At 25.9% G+C, this 15317-nt stretch overlaps 1 protein-coding gene across 1 annotated transcript in view; it reads left to right on the top strand.

Moving 5' to 3' along the window:
- The window catches only part of LOC100198749 (histone-lysine N-methyltransferase SETD1B), a 33067-nt gene that overhangs the window by 9904 nt on the left and 7846 nt on the right, over positions 1–15317 (top strand). Inside the window, exons 5-7 of the mRNA XM_065808158.1 lie at positions 950–2713; positions 7379–7455; positions 12546–12768. Of these exons, the coding sequence (XP_065664230.1) occupies positions 950–2713; positions 7379–7455; positions 12546–12768 (2064 nt within the window). The remainder of the gene's footprint in view (positions 1–949; positions 2714–7378; positions 7456–12545; positions 12769–15317) is intronic.

Genomic DNA, 15317 nt, shown 5'->3' on the forward strand with positions numbered 1-15317 from the left:
AGTTTAATTTAAAAATTCATTCAATTACAAGCCTTGTTATGAGATTTTATTGCGTAACGAAAAAGAGTAACGCATATTATATGCATATTTACATATGTAAAAAGTAAAATTATGTCAATTACTTATTTTAAAGCACTACATTGTAATTAAATTTAAAACCACATTAAAAATCATTTTTAGTCTTTATCTTTATAAAATATCTTTAAATTAAACTATATTGATATAAAAAAAAAAACTATCAGTAAAATTTAAATTTGTTGTTTTAAAAAAAAAAATGCCTTATTTTAAAAAACTTATGCTTATTTAAACTTGTAACTATTCATTTCTTAAAACAATCATAACACACAGCATTGTGTTTGCTTTCTCACAATTTAGTTGTTTTTTTTGAAATAAGGGGCCAAATGTTGATTTTTAAATTATGAGTTAAAAAAAAAAAACTATCAATTTTTTTTTTCAACAAATTGGCTTTAATGAATCTTTGCATACTACTCATAAACCAATTAATCATTTCTAATTAACATTCATTTTATCATTAATCTAAAAAAGTTAATGATAATAAAAAAACTTTTCTTAAAAAGCAATTACAAAAATAAAAAAGATCATCTTTTCATAAATTTTCATAAAATATATTAAGATATAAGACTGATAAAAGATGAATGAATATTAGATTTTTGATAGCACATAATTATAAATATAGCACATAATAAATATAAAGTTCAAGATTTTTGATAGTTAACATTAGATTAAAAAATATTTGATTAATTTTTTTTTTTTTTTATAATTTTTTATATAAATTTTTTGATTTTAAAGGTTTGGATAAAAGTGCTTGTTTTAAAAATTTTATAATTTCTTTTGTGGTTCTTTTTGTTAATTTTTATTCAAAGCACTTTAAAGAATAATTGATTATGCAAAATTAAAAATTGTTCAATTGTTTAAATTTTTGTTTTAGCTCCTCCTGGTTATGCAATGTGGTGTCAGTTGGAAATGGAATGTCAAAAGATGCGTTCCACTTTAACCAATAGTTTTTCAAGACATACTTCAGAATCATCTTATCAAGCTACTCCTAGAACCCCAAACATAAGTTCAATGCACAGAAATCAACCTATTGCTAGCTCTTCAAAAAGCAAACATTCAAAAACTGTTCCTAGCTTTTATAAAAATTGCGAAACTCCGCCTCCTCCACCACCACTACCAAAACAAAACAAAAGTTCTTCATATAACTCACCTGCTTCTAATCTTTTAAAATACGATGATATATCTCCAACAGAAAATTCGAAATTCAGTTTTAAAAATGGGAGGCATACTCCTAGCATAGAATTAATAAAAAATAATTGTAGATCTCAGTCTCCTTTTATGAGCCCAGTGACTCAGAATAAAAATATTATCTCAAAATCCTATAGTCCTGTGTCTGACCCTCAAACACCTCAAAGTCCTTTTAAAGATCTGACACCATCAGAGTTTTACAATAATAAACTTACTGATAATTACAAGCCTGAATCTGTATCAACTTCCAAAAAAAGTAGCGATGATGAAGATGATGATATGTCTTTATCTTCAATTAGTTCAAATGAAGATAGAAAAGTCGAATTGAATGTTAAAAATGTTAAGCATTTAAAGTTGTCACGTCCATTAATACATCCTCATCCGCTAACGCAACTTCATCCATTACCGCCCTCTCATCCGCTACCACAACCTTGTCTGCTAACACAACCTCATCCTCTAACTCAAGGAAATGTTAGTTTAACTGGAGCAATTAGGCCCACTCATATCTACCAGTATCCACCAAATAATGTCCAAACTCAACTAAATTATTATTCTTTACTAGCTCATCCTTTACAGACTAGACAACAAGGACCTCCGCCCAATGGACCTCAAATGGATTTTTTAGTTCGACAGTCTTCTTTTGTTCCTTTAAATAGTCAAGCTTCATTTTCACCTTATCAAAACCCTCAAATAGTGCGAACTGCTTTGATACCTATTGTTCCCTCAAATCATAATATTCCAATACAGCATCATCAAATTTCATTGACTCAGGATCATATACAAAATATTTTATCTGTTGCTGATTCTGCAGCTAACATGCATAATACTGGTTCAGTGAGTGAAAATATAGTACCACCCACTAACATTCCATATACTTCTGATGAACTATTATTAGCTTTCCAGGTGAAAACTGGTTGTGCTCGAGATCTTAGTATTGAGTTAAAAAGTATACTTCTTAAAGATACATTAAAAAAGCTTGTTGAGCAATCAGCATTTAGTGCTTTTGAGAATTGGTGGAGTAAACAAGTTTTAAATCATAACAAAAACACAGAGGTATTATCTGAAAATTCAAGCATCACTACAAGATCATTGTCTGAAGAAAAGCAAAATGCTTTGTTAAATCAGCAAGAAACTTTAAAAGAACCAAGCACAATATCTGCTTTGCTTCAAACTCTTTTTGGTTTTGATAAAAATAATGATAATAGACCACCATCTTCTAATTTTTTAAGTTCATTTAGAATTACACGAAAACCACACTTACAGCCAACTTCATTAAAATCTTCTCAAGCAACACGTAAAAGATCATCATGGTCATCAATTCATGGTTCCCATGTCAAACAACGACGGTTGGAAGAGAGTGAAGATGAGCCAATGGATACTGTTTCAGATGATGAAGGTGAAGATGAAGAAAAGATTGACGATGAATTTGAGCAACTTGCTTTGAGACAAAGTAAGTCATTGTATTATAAAATAATTGTTTGATCTTTCTACTTATTATTTTTATTATTATTAATATTATTATTATTGTTGTTGTCGTTGTTACTTATTTATTTACATGTAATACCCCTGCTAAAATTAATTATAAAAAACAAAACAGAACCCCTCCCCAGATTTAATTTATTTTATTTGCTTGTAAAAAACTTTGAAAGATATTTTTATGTATACAGAAAACCTCATAAGTTATTAAATATACTTACAATAATAGTAGTAGTACCTTTATAACAATTACCTTTAGAACAATTGCAACTGATTAATTTTGTCATAAGTACTATTCTTATAAAAGTAATTTCATGTTCATAAAATCGTAAAAAAAAACTATTCTTAGTATATTGTATTTATAATTGATAGAATAATAAGAGTTCCATTTTTAATCATTTATGTGGTTGTTATATTTATCGTTTGTACAAAAAAATTTAGAGTAAACTTTATTTGTGTATTTAATAGAATACCATCAAGCAAGGTGGTTTTGGTTTTTTGAGTATTTTTGCATTAGTATAAAAATTTTTTTTGAATCTTTTTCTTCTGGTATAACATTATCCCCTAATAGAATTCCATTAAAAAAATTTTTTTTTGGTCCTAGTATATTTTTAAAAGTCCAAAAAGTTATCGATCTCACCTCTTTGTTGGAGTGACTTTGATAATGTTATAATTCTTAATGACTTATCGAATCAACCACCATTATGAGTGTCATAAATAGTTTTTTGAAGTTTTATAAAAATGACTAAAAAAACTTTTTTAATGTTGATATGATAAACATACCAATATAATATATGAATAATAAGTAATCATAATTAGCAGCTATAAAGTAACACAAGGTATATCTTTTAAGGGATCCCTAACTGCCTAGACAAGTTGTATTCATATTAAAGAAAATGTTTAAAAAAAGCGTTTGGGCTAAATTTTTTTGATTAAAACTAAATAATAAATGTATAAATCAGAGACTCATAGTAAAATGAAGAATGTGAGCCAAAGCTCACATTCTTCATTTTACTATGACTCTCTGAGTCTGGATAATAAATACTGCAATCTACAGACATGATAATTTATTTTATGCATGTTTAATTCATGACATTTTTAGTATATGGCGTCATTGTGGATTTTTTTTTTTTTTTAATATCAAAGTATTTTTTATTCCACAATTAGAAAATCATATTTATATAATTATTTCACTAAAAATCCAAAATGTTTGTAATACAGTTTAATTTGTGGAGGGAATAAGCATAAAAATGGTTCAAGTAGTGATACCAGCATGAAGTTTGGTAAAATTATTGTTGACAACTATATAAATTGATTGAGAAAAAGGTGCCACTCATAAATATCTTTGGTTTTGAGTTATAGAGTCTTCAATTTTTAGATAAATGTACTTAAAGAATCTTATAGTATAAAATCAGCTTAAAAGAAAAATGCAAACAATCTATGTGGTCATACTGTAAAAATTTTACAACAAACACAATTGTATAATTTGTTTAGCTAAGTGCAAACAGTGTAAATGATGATTTGTTTGTTTTTTGTTTATAAATTAGCAAATGTATCTTTCAAGATAAGTAACTTTTATGAATGTATGGTTCACACTTTATTTTTTCAGTTTTTCTAGAGTTATTATAGTTTACCAATGAATTTGCTATTTATTTATGTTTTATTTTTTTTAATTTTTAACTATTTCCAAGCTTAAACCAACTTTATTAAACTAGTTATTTTCAGTTGTTTTATTGTAATATATTTATGCAAAATAATTGAATCCATATTAATTTAAAAATCCATATAAAATTAAATAACAAAAATAACCTATATAAGTTAATGATAAATTGTAATGTCTCAGAAGAGTAACAAAGTTGTAAATGCTGCAACAGGTAATGAATTACCAGCAACAACAAATAATGACATAAATGTTAAATGATAGGCATAGTTAAAGTTTTACTAAACAAATTAGAAGGGATGAAACAGGGCACATTTTTCGAGCGTTTCATTCAAATGACAAAATTAGATAAACAGAAAATAAAACTTTTATTTTTTAGCCAATCATTAATGTATCAATCAACTCAACATCTATGGTAAGACAAACTTTAATATAGTTTAAAAAGTTTTGTCAAAATCAACCCATAATAACTGCTGACCAACCAGTTTATGCGTTAGGTAAACAAGTTCAGTGGCACTACTTGGAACTGTATAGCAAAGATAAACTTCAAGTGACGATGGGTGAGTTACACATAGAAATAGTTTCTTATCTTTGGTTAGAGATTAGTTAGAGAGCAGTGATTAATGTGAGATGACATAACTTAAGCTGGTATGACAACTTCTGGACAAGCAAACTGGTCAAAAAGTACAACTTTCAAAGTATACAGCCCAAGTTTCATTAGCTGGTTTATATTCACTATTGACTGAAGCATTCCAAAATATATCTACGACTTCCTGTGGATCCATCAAAGATCATTTGGATCAGGCAAAGAGCAACATACACCTAATTTAATTATTGGTTTACTGTTATTGAGTAACAAGCAATATCCTGTTGCTTGTTAAGAGTTTCAGAATGGGAAATTATAATTTTTGTCAGTGCCTTGAAACAAATCGTTTCTTGGATGTTTGCTTTAGATCACACGCATTATTTTAGATGGCTTCCAATTTTTCTTGCTAACTTAAAGATATTCCCTCATAGACAGTCTGAGGTTATACCAAGTTTTGCAAAGGTTTCTTCAAATTTCAAAAGACAAAATGATGATGGTGATGTCTTTTTTTTTTTAATCTATGGTTATAGATCAAGCCTATATGAACAAAACATCAAAATTATAAAAGGAGATGGCAGCTTAATTGAAAAGATTTCAGAAATTCATTTTTAGTAGAAGGCCACTTTCTTACTCCTAATACTAATCTTTATCTCTATAAATCTCAAATCCGTCCTTGTATGGAATACTGTTGCCATATCTGGGGCAGATCTTTGAATAATGCCCTTTTTCTTTTAGGCAAGGTGCAAAAATGCATTGTAAACATAAGTGGACCTGCTCTTGGAGCCAACCTCCAACCATTATCACATTAATGGTTGGAGGTTGCTACTATACTGGGCACTGCTCTAAAGAGCTAGCTCTTTAGAGCAGTGCCCAGTATAGTATTTATAGTCTTTTTTGCCATCTACTAAAATTCATTCTTGTGTTACTTGTCATGTAATTAAGTCTTTTACTGTGGCTGTTCCTAAGTGCTCCAAAAATTCTTATTTGTCTAGTTTTTTTCCTCAAACATCAGTTCTTTGGAATTCACTTCCTTCATCATGTTTTCTTAATCATATAATTTGCAATCTTTTAAGTTATCTGTCAATCTCTTGCTCTATAACTTCGTCTTTTCTCTTCCAGTAACTTCCAACTCTTATAGTGGTTGCTTGCAGCCTTGTTGGAAGTAAAAAGTTAATAATTTTGTTGTAAAAGTACACAAAAAATAAACACTTTAAGCTTTTATTTAATAGTAAATTTTTAATCAAATTTTAAAATGACACTCTCATATATCATCAATTACTGTTTTACTTTGTCTTTTTTTATCAATTTGAACATAATCGATATAATTATCAATATTTTCTGATAAAAAACTTTAATAGTTTGTCAAATATCCCTTATAAATATTGACACTTATCCAAATTAATTATTAATCAAAATATCATTTTGATAGCCGAAAAAGTAAAATAAAAAAGATTCAGAATATATAATAAAGGTGACTAACATTGGAGTTTGCCATAAAAATATTAATTTTATTTAGCTTTCACACAAAACAAGAGGATATTGATCACCTTAAGTATATGATTTTACAAAGAAATAAGTATAACATTCTATAATACTTGCAAAAAAATCATAAGTTTGACAAATGTTGCTTGTTTAAAAAAAACCAAAGTAAGTATATAAAAGATACAATAATTTAAAAATTATCCTTACGGTTGTTAAAAACAAGTTGCACTACAAAATCTGAAAACAGATCTGTCTTATTTCTAATTGTATTACAAATATTTTTGGATTTTTTCGGATTTAGTGAAGAACTATACAAATAAATATGATTTTCTGCTGGATGCAGTGCCTATGAAAACCTGTTTTATAAATTTTGATAAATTTATAAACCAGGTATTTCAAAAATTGTTCTTATATAATAGCTTATATTTTATGTTTTACGTCCTAAACTAGAAATAATAGTTAAAAAATACAATAAGATTAAAATGCCAATTAATGAAAATCTGACTAAATAAAAAGAAAAATTTGAATTTTTGTGTAAATGTGATTGATTGTAACCAAAAATAAGTTGCACATTCCAGTAGTATCATACATACATATCACTGGAATATAACAATTGAACATCTAAATATGGTTAAAAGTTGTTATTTTGTTATTTGAGTCAGGTTAATTCCTGTACATTTTCAGGAGTTAGAATCACTTCAAAATAATCAGAATCTTAAAAAATAATACAGTTATTAATAATAGATATATGTCATATAAATCCCAGAAAAATATCACCCTCTTTGATGGTAAACAATTTGAGTAGTTTTTCAATAAACTTAACAGTTTTAAATATTTATGAAATAGTTGCACTACATTCGCACTAACATTGTTTTTATTTCAGTTTTATAAATGAATTTTTTTAAATTCAGGACAAGTATGTAGAAGTGGTTCATCATTGTACCAGAAGATTTATTCAGATGACAGTGAAGATGAAAGTGATGCTGAGGTTTGTATATAACAATAATGAAATAGGGATAGGTTAAACAAATGTAAATATATCAACTGACAGGTTAAATAAGGCAGTTAGTATTAGTAAAGTTCATTTGTTCTACCTCTTTTTTTATGTACTCAAAAATGCAAAAGATGTTTAAAACAAGTAAAATTTTATGAGTCTTAACATAATTATTTCATGTTGATGATGGTGATCCTGTTAATGGCTTCAATAATGCAGACCATGTACCATATTGTACCATATTTGTTGTTTAAATCTTTAAAAATATCTTATTATCACAAGAGATCTTGTCATTCTTTTAGTATTAGTTTTATTTTATTTTCAATTTTATTTGTTTGAGTTGTTAATAAATGTATTGTTAATAAATGTGGTGTTTGTGTAGTATTAGAGTGCTCACTTTGTAAGGATAAAGCTCCGAGTTTGATTCCAACCACATACTTGGAGAGGGTTGTTAACAACAACATCAAAAGCAAAATTGGTCTTTTTACCAACATGGCCCACTTGTTGCACATTACCACTGGTCTTTTTACCAACAATTGGTTGTGTAATCTATCCAATTGTCAGCAATACAGTTCAGCTGTAACTGTTTTTCCTGGTTTCAGTAGTTCAAAATGAATTATGCCACCAGAGTCCCACCAAACGTATAATAACAGTTTCTTTAAAGTAGGTGATGGTTTGGTAGTGGTTTTCTCCAAATCAACAAGTTGATTTGGAGAAAGCCATTAATTGGTACACTTGTTGTTGTTGTATGAGACCCATTTCTCATAACTAGTAACAATTCTTTGTAAAAATGGATGATTTATTTGTCTGCACAAATGTGCAAATTGTAAGCCGTTGATCTTTGTTTATCTTGACAATAGATGTGGGACTCATATACCCTGACAAGTATATGGACACTATCAGACAAGTCAAAAATACCATTGGAAAATTTCCTAAACCAACGTTGACACTTATTGACTTTCAATATGTCTCCATACACATCACAAATTTACTTTGTTGCAACTGTTGCATTAACACCTGACCAAAAATAAATCCACATGCAATGACATAAATGTTCTTTAGTTGGTGAATTATAATATTAAATAGTAAAACACTTGTTTATGCATTCATGGTCTGAGTTAGAATGAGGCAAACATACAACACTAAAAATAATTGATTAATTATGGGTACCCCTACCATATATATACATATATATATACATTTATATATATACATATATATATATTTTTTTTAGATTATTCACCTCCCCAAGGCCCGAGGGGGGCCACTACAGTCGAGGAGGCTACTCATTTTTTTGTGTTTTTATTTTTTTAGTTGTTATTCGTGGTGCAACCCTCTCTCAACTCTTTAACTCCGAAACACGAACCTTGCCGAGCAAGGCCGCTGCGCGGAGAAACTAAGTAGTAATATATATATATATATATATATATATATATATATATATATATATATATATATATATATATATATATATATATATATATATATATATATATATATGTATACATATATATATATATATATATATATATATATATATATATATATATATATATATATATGTATACATATATATACAGTGCTGGCCAAAAATATCCAACCGCTAAGGTTTTTAGGCGGAAATGTAATACCACTTCAATTTAATGATAATATGATTGAATTAAACGCAACAAACAACATTCACATAAGTCAATGACACACTTTCAAAGAAACCAACAAGTAGTTCACATCAGAAAAGAGTTTCTAGTACCTCCAATGTCTTCCTCTGGCTTTGAGGACAGCTTCTATTCTTCGAGGCATAGAGGCAACAAGAGAGTCACAGTAATCAGGCGTTATTTTTAGGACCACGCCTCCAGTATAGCCTCCTTCAAAGTTGTCGCCGACGTTGAGTTTGCTTTTGTCACTTCTGCTTTCAATTTTACCTAGCAATTTTCAATCAGGTTTAAATCCGGTGACAAGCCAGACCACGGAGCAAGAACATTGATGGAATTCTCTTGAAACCATGTCTTGACGTTCTTTGCCTGATGACATGGCGCGCCGTCATGCATAAAGATTTCACAGTTGTGAGTTCTGAGCCAAAATGTTAATTATTTGCAAATAATAAAGGAAAATAGTATTTTCCTTTATTATTTGTAAATAATTAACAGCTTTGATTGTTTCACCTGGTGGCATGAGATGGATTCCTGCTCGATCTCTGGCAGTAATTGCTCCCCAAATCATAATTGCAGGGCAATCTTTTACTGCTGGAGCAACATAACGGGCATTGTAGCGTGTGTTTAGTGGCCGTTGAACATTCACTTTATGCGTAGCAAATTATTTCACCTGCGATTCGTCTGAGAGCATGACATGTCGCCACATTGCCACAGTCCAATTTTTATGTGCTTTACAAAATTTGAGGCGGTCATGAATATTTTTCTGAGATAGTCGTGGTTTTAATGCAGCGCGATAGGATCGAAGACTGAAAATATATATATATATGCTTAACGCAATAGGATGTGAATTTGATGTCATAAAATTCTCTTTATTTTTTTTACTTTTTAAAGACATTAACTTTTTTAAATTACTGCAATAATATTTATTATCGCAAAACAAGCTAAATGTTATTTAATGGCTTTTTTATTATTACTATAAGGAAATATTCTTTTATTTTAATTTTAATATTAAATAATTAAATTTAATATTACATTTTTAAAAATGTTTGATATAAACAAATTTCTTTCTTTTCTCGACATTTGCATAAATGAATTGTAATATGTTTAATTTTTGAATTTTTAAATGATTATTTATAAAATTTATAATTGCAGCTTTGCAACTACAAATGGTTTTTATTAAAAAAAAATCAGCGAGTAACAAAAAAAAAATTACATTAATTTACTTTATTTAATTAAAGTTTATTATTTTAGTAACAAATTTGTTGTGAAAGCAAAGATTATTTTTCCAAAAATCATTTATTAAAACTATATCGCTTTTAATAAACTATATATACAGCGATATAGTTTATTAAAAAATGATCCCTGCGATTCAAGTTGTGTTAAAAAAATAAGTTTAACTTACATTTTGCACAAATTTTTGATGCAGCTATTTATTTAAAGTTTAATTTTGAGTAAAAAAAAAAAGTTTAGGAAGGAAAACCGAAAAAGCAATTGCAATAAAAATGAGCTAATATTTTTCCAAGAATAAATAAAATTTTAATATTGAATAATATTTAGTAATATTTTTAAATAAATTTTGCAGTTAAGTTAAACCCAAGCATTAGCTTTAATTTTAATAAACTTAAATATATTTTTTAAATCAAAATTAAATTATATATTTTGAAAATCTAAATTATAAATTTTTTTTATCAGAATAAAATTTTATATTTTTAATTAAATTAGTTTTGAATTAAATCATATATTTTTTATCAGAATTAAATTATGTTCTTATGATCTTTGCTTCAAGCTTAAAGTATTAGCATTAATCAAGCAAAAAATTAATTATTACAGTAAAATAAAAACAAAATAAAATAAAATTTTTAATTTAATTTGGTTTTTTTTATTAGTAAATAGTGCTTACATCTAACATAATTAAACTTTTGTAACAAATATTTTTACATAAATGTCATTCAAAAGTTAACCCTTTCATTACCAATCTTTCTAAAAATTGTAATTTCATTACAAATTTTACTGTATTTTGTCTGGTAACAAAAGGATTAATGTGACTTTTTTAAAATTAATTACTTCTTTAATCTTACTGCTTATGGAATAATTTAAAAGTTAAAAAACGATAAAAAGTCACTTAAGGTGTACATAAATCGCTCTACGCAAAGTACTATAAAACAAGACCTGATATATATTAAGTCATGATTGTTTCACAATCGCCTAAGTCATTATTTCATGTTATGAGAAATAAATAAAAAACTTTTCAAAAAAAATTTTTTTTTTTTACTCTGACATAAATAATCTGACAAAATAAAAAAATATGAAAAAACTATTTTCTAATTAGTTTAAGATATTATTTTAAACCAAATTATTTTTGTTTGTTTTATTGTGATGTACGAGAAAAAATAGCAATTTCTTTAAGTCTACTATTTATTTCTCATAACATGAAAAAATGACTTAATCGATTGTAAAATGATTTTGACAATATATATATATATATATATATATATATATATATATATATATATATATATATATATATATATATATATATATATATATATATATATATATATATATTCTCTGCAATGTCGAAAAATTGATTTCAAAAGTAAAAACAAATAAAGTTTTATTAAATCAAATCTATTCTAAAAAGTTCATTTTTTTTTTGAAATATGCACACACAAGAGTATTCTGTTAGAAAAAAATCTAAATTAAATTTTTTTTGAAAATAATTGAAAATAATTTTATTTTGAAATAAATTCTTCAATATTTTGTCAAGAAGTCTTTTAAAATGATTACTGCTTTGACGAGGCAAGCTTGATAATTCCATCATAATCATTTTTCCTATTTTTGTTTTAGAATTTTAAATAAATCTTTTTTATATGTTGGTTTTCAACCTAATATTTGTTGATTGAGGTGTTCATTTTGGTATTTTGTTTTTTGTATGTGACAGCATAACATTCTTAATGATATCATTGCGCACATTTTTGTCTCTTATTCCATCAATCTATATCCATCACTATCCACTATCGATATTACGTGGATAGTATCAACACAATCTCTATTAAAGTCACTATTGTTTTAAATATTTGTTTTATCACATGATTTTAACAAAAGTTGTCGATTCAAAAATGTTGACATACACACATTATATCTATGTATATATATATATATATTATACATTATACACGTTATATCTGTGTATATATCTATATATTTATATATATATATATATATATATATATATATATATATATATATATATATATATATATATATATATATATATATATATATATATATATATATATATATATACACACACACATTATATCTATGTATATATATATACATATAAATATATATATATATATATATGTATATATATATACTATATACACTATATAAATATGTGTGTTTGTATGTTTTTATTTAAACTTTTAGTCCAAAAGTGAAAATGAAGATATGGATGAAAAAATGTCATCAGATTCATCTAAATCCTCTACTGAACAGTCTTCTTCAGAATCTTCTGAATCTTCAGAAGAAGAATATACTGAAACTGAACTAACGGAAAACAAAAAGGTTTTTGTTGAAAGTAAAGAAAAAAACATTAGAAAAAATCAAAAATCATCTACTGCAAAGAAAGACATTGAATTAGATAATAAAGGTATCTTATACTTCAACAAAAATTAAATTTCATGAAATTTGTGTCATTGAATATTTTTTTAGTTTTTTAGTAACTAAAAATTGTTCAATCATTTTTTGTAGCGTGTATTGTTGACTGTAACTGTGTTGACTGTAAACTTACCTCAATGTGTATATATTTTTAAATAAACTAGTCCATTGATGAATTAAGCTGTTATTTCACCCCCATACAGTATTATATACATATATATATATATATATATATATATATATATATATATATATATATATATATATATATATATATATATATATATATATATATATATATATATATATATATATATTTATATATATATATATTATATATATATATATATATATATATATATATATATATATATATATATATATATATATATATATGTATATATATATATATATATATATATATATATATATATATATATATATATATATATATATATATATATATATATATACACACAGTATAGTGAAAAAGTTAAGTACCACTAAATAAAAAAAAAAAAATTTTTCAAATAAATTTAATTAATTTTTATTCTATAGATAATAAATAGTCTTTTTTTTTCAAACATATTAAATATAGCATGAGAAAAAAGAAAAATTTTTTTTTTTTGAAATTTAGTTAATAGAACCTATAAAAAATAAGGATTAAATATTATGTGTTAATTTTTTTTTATATTTTTTTTTGTAAAAAAGTTAAGAACCACAAAGAATTTTTTGTGCTAAATGCGGCGGAAACGTCTTTTTAAATTTGTTTTTCCCTTTTTTTTTAAATATTCTTTTAACGACCTGAGTTATTACCAAAGAACCAATAAAAATATTTAAAAAAAATTAATTTTTTTAAATACTTTTAAAAAAAGTATTTAATTTCAAACAAAAAAAAATTCTTTCCTTTTGAAAAAATGTGGTGCATTTTCACCAGGAAGGTAAATCCTCTCGCGAAATTGGAAGAATAGTAAAGCGATCACATAGTTCGGTGCTAACAATCATCAAAAGATTCAAAGAGACGAAATCTTACGTTGATCGCCATCGTTCTGGAAGACCGCGTTTGACGACACCCAATGATGATCGCCTTTTAATCAGGTTGGCAAAGAAAAATCGAACCATGCCGTCGCATGAATTAAGAAGGGAATGGAAGCTTTCAAATAGACGTCAAGCCTCGGCATCACTTGTGCGTAGGAAACTATTAGCTAACAATATGTTATGGAAAAAAGCTGTTCTAAAACCGCGACTTACCAAACGACATATAAAAAAGTGAAAAGAATTTTGCCAAAGCGTCAAAGAATGGTCTAAACAAAAATGGAGGACAGTAATGTTCAGTGATGAGATGAATATCGAGGTTGATAACCGAAAAAACCGAATTATGATTCGCAGGCAGCCTTCAGAAAAATATAATCATGATTGTATTGTTCAAAGAACAAAACAAGGTAGCGGGTTGGTTGGAATATGGTGCTGCATGACATATTATGGTCTTGGTATGTTTAAATTATTTGATGGTCGACTCAACTCTACTTATTATGTCGATATTTTAAATAACAACTTGTTACCGTCAATTGATGCACTTGAGCAAAGCGTTCCATTCATTTTTCAGCAAGACAATGCACCATGTCACAGGGCTAAAATTGTCTCTGAATGGTTCGAAAGTAAAAATATTGAGCGTCTAACATGGCCACCAAATAGCCCAGATCTAAATTGCATTGAAAATCTTTGGAGTTGGCTTGATAAAGAGATTGCCAAGAAAGCACCAAGGAGCCTTGAGGAGTTGCGCAATATTTTACCAGCAATACTTGGAAATGTTCCCAAACATATTTTAGAGAATTTAATAGACTCAATGCCAAATCGTATAAATGAGTGCTTAAAAATTCATGGTAGAATTACGCGGTATTAGGTGGTAAAAATTATCGTTTTTTATTCTGTGGTTCTTAACTTTTTCACAATTTTTTTAAAATAAAAATTACCTATAAAACTTTAAATACATTTTTTATATTTGTTTAAAAGTTTTTATCACTATTATGATTTTTTATTTTGTTTGTCTATTTTCTAAAATTTATTATTATTATTCTTTTTACCAGAAAAATATATTCGGTTAAAAAAAAATTTAAAAATAAAAATAAATTATGATTTTTTTTTTTTGTGTTTCTTATATTTTACACTATACTGTATATATATATATATATATATATATATATACATATATATATATATATATATATATATATATATATATATATATATATATATATATATATATATATATATATATTTATATATATATATATATATATATATATATATATATATATATATATATATATATATATATATATATTTATATATATATATATATATATATATATATATATATATATATATATATATATATATATATATATATATATTAGGGTGATGACTTTTTTACAATCTTGTTTCCCTGTATCATTATTTGAAGAGCTTTTATTAAAGATTAGATAAAATCTTACTTTCAAGGTAATTTTATAAAAAAAATGTCACGCACAAAATGACTTA

The sequence above is a fragment of the Hydra vulgaris genome, chromosome 10, assembly GCF_038396675.1.
Source record: "Hydra vulgaris chromosome 10, alternate assembly HydraT2T_AEP".
Lineage (NCBI taxonomy): Eukaryota > Metazoa > Cnidaria > Hydrozoa > Anthoathecata > Hydridae > Hydra > Hydra vulgaris.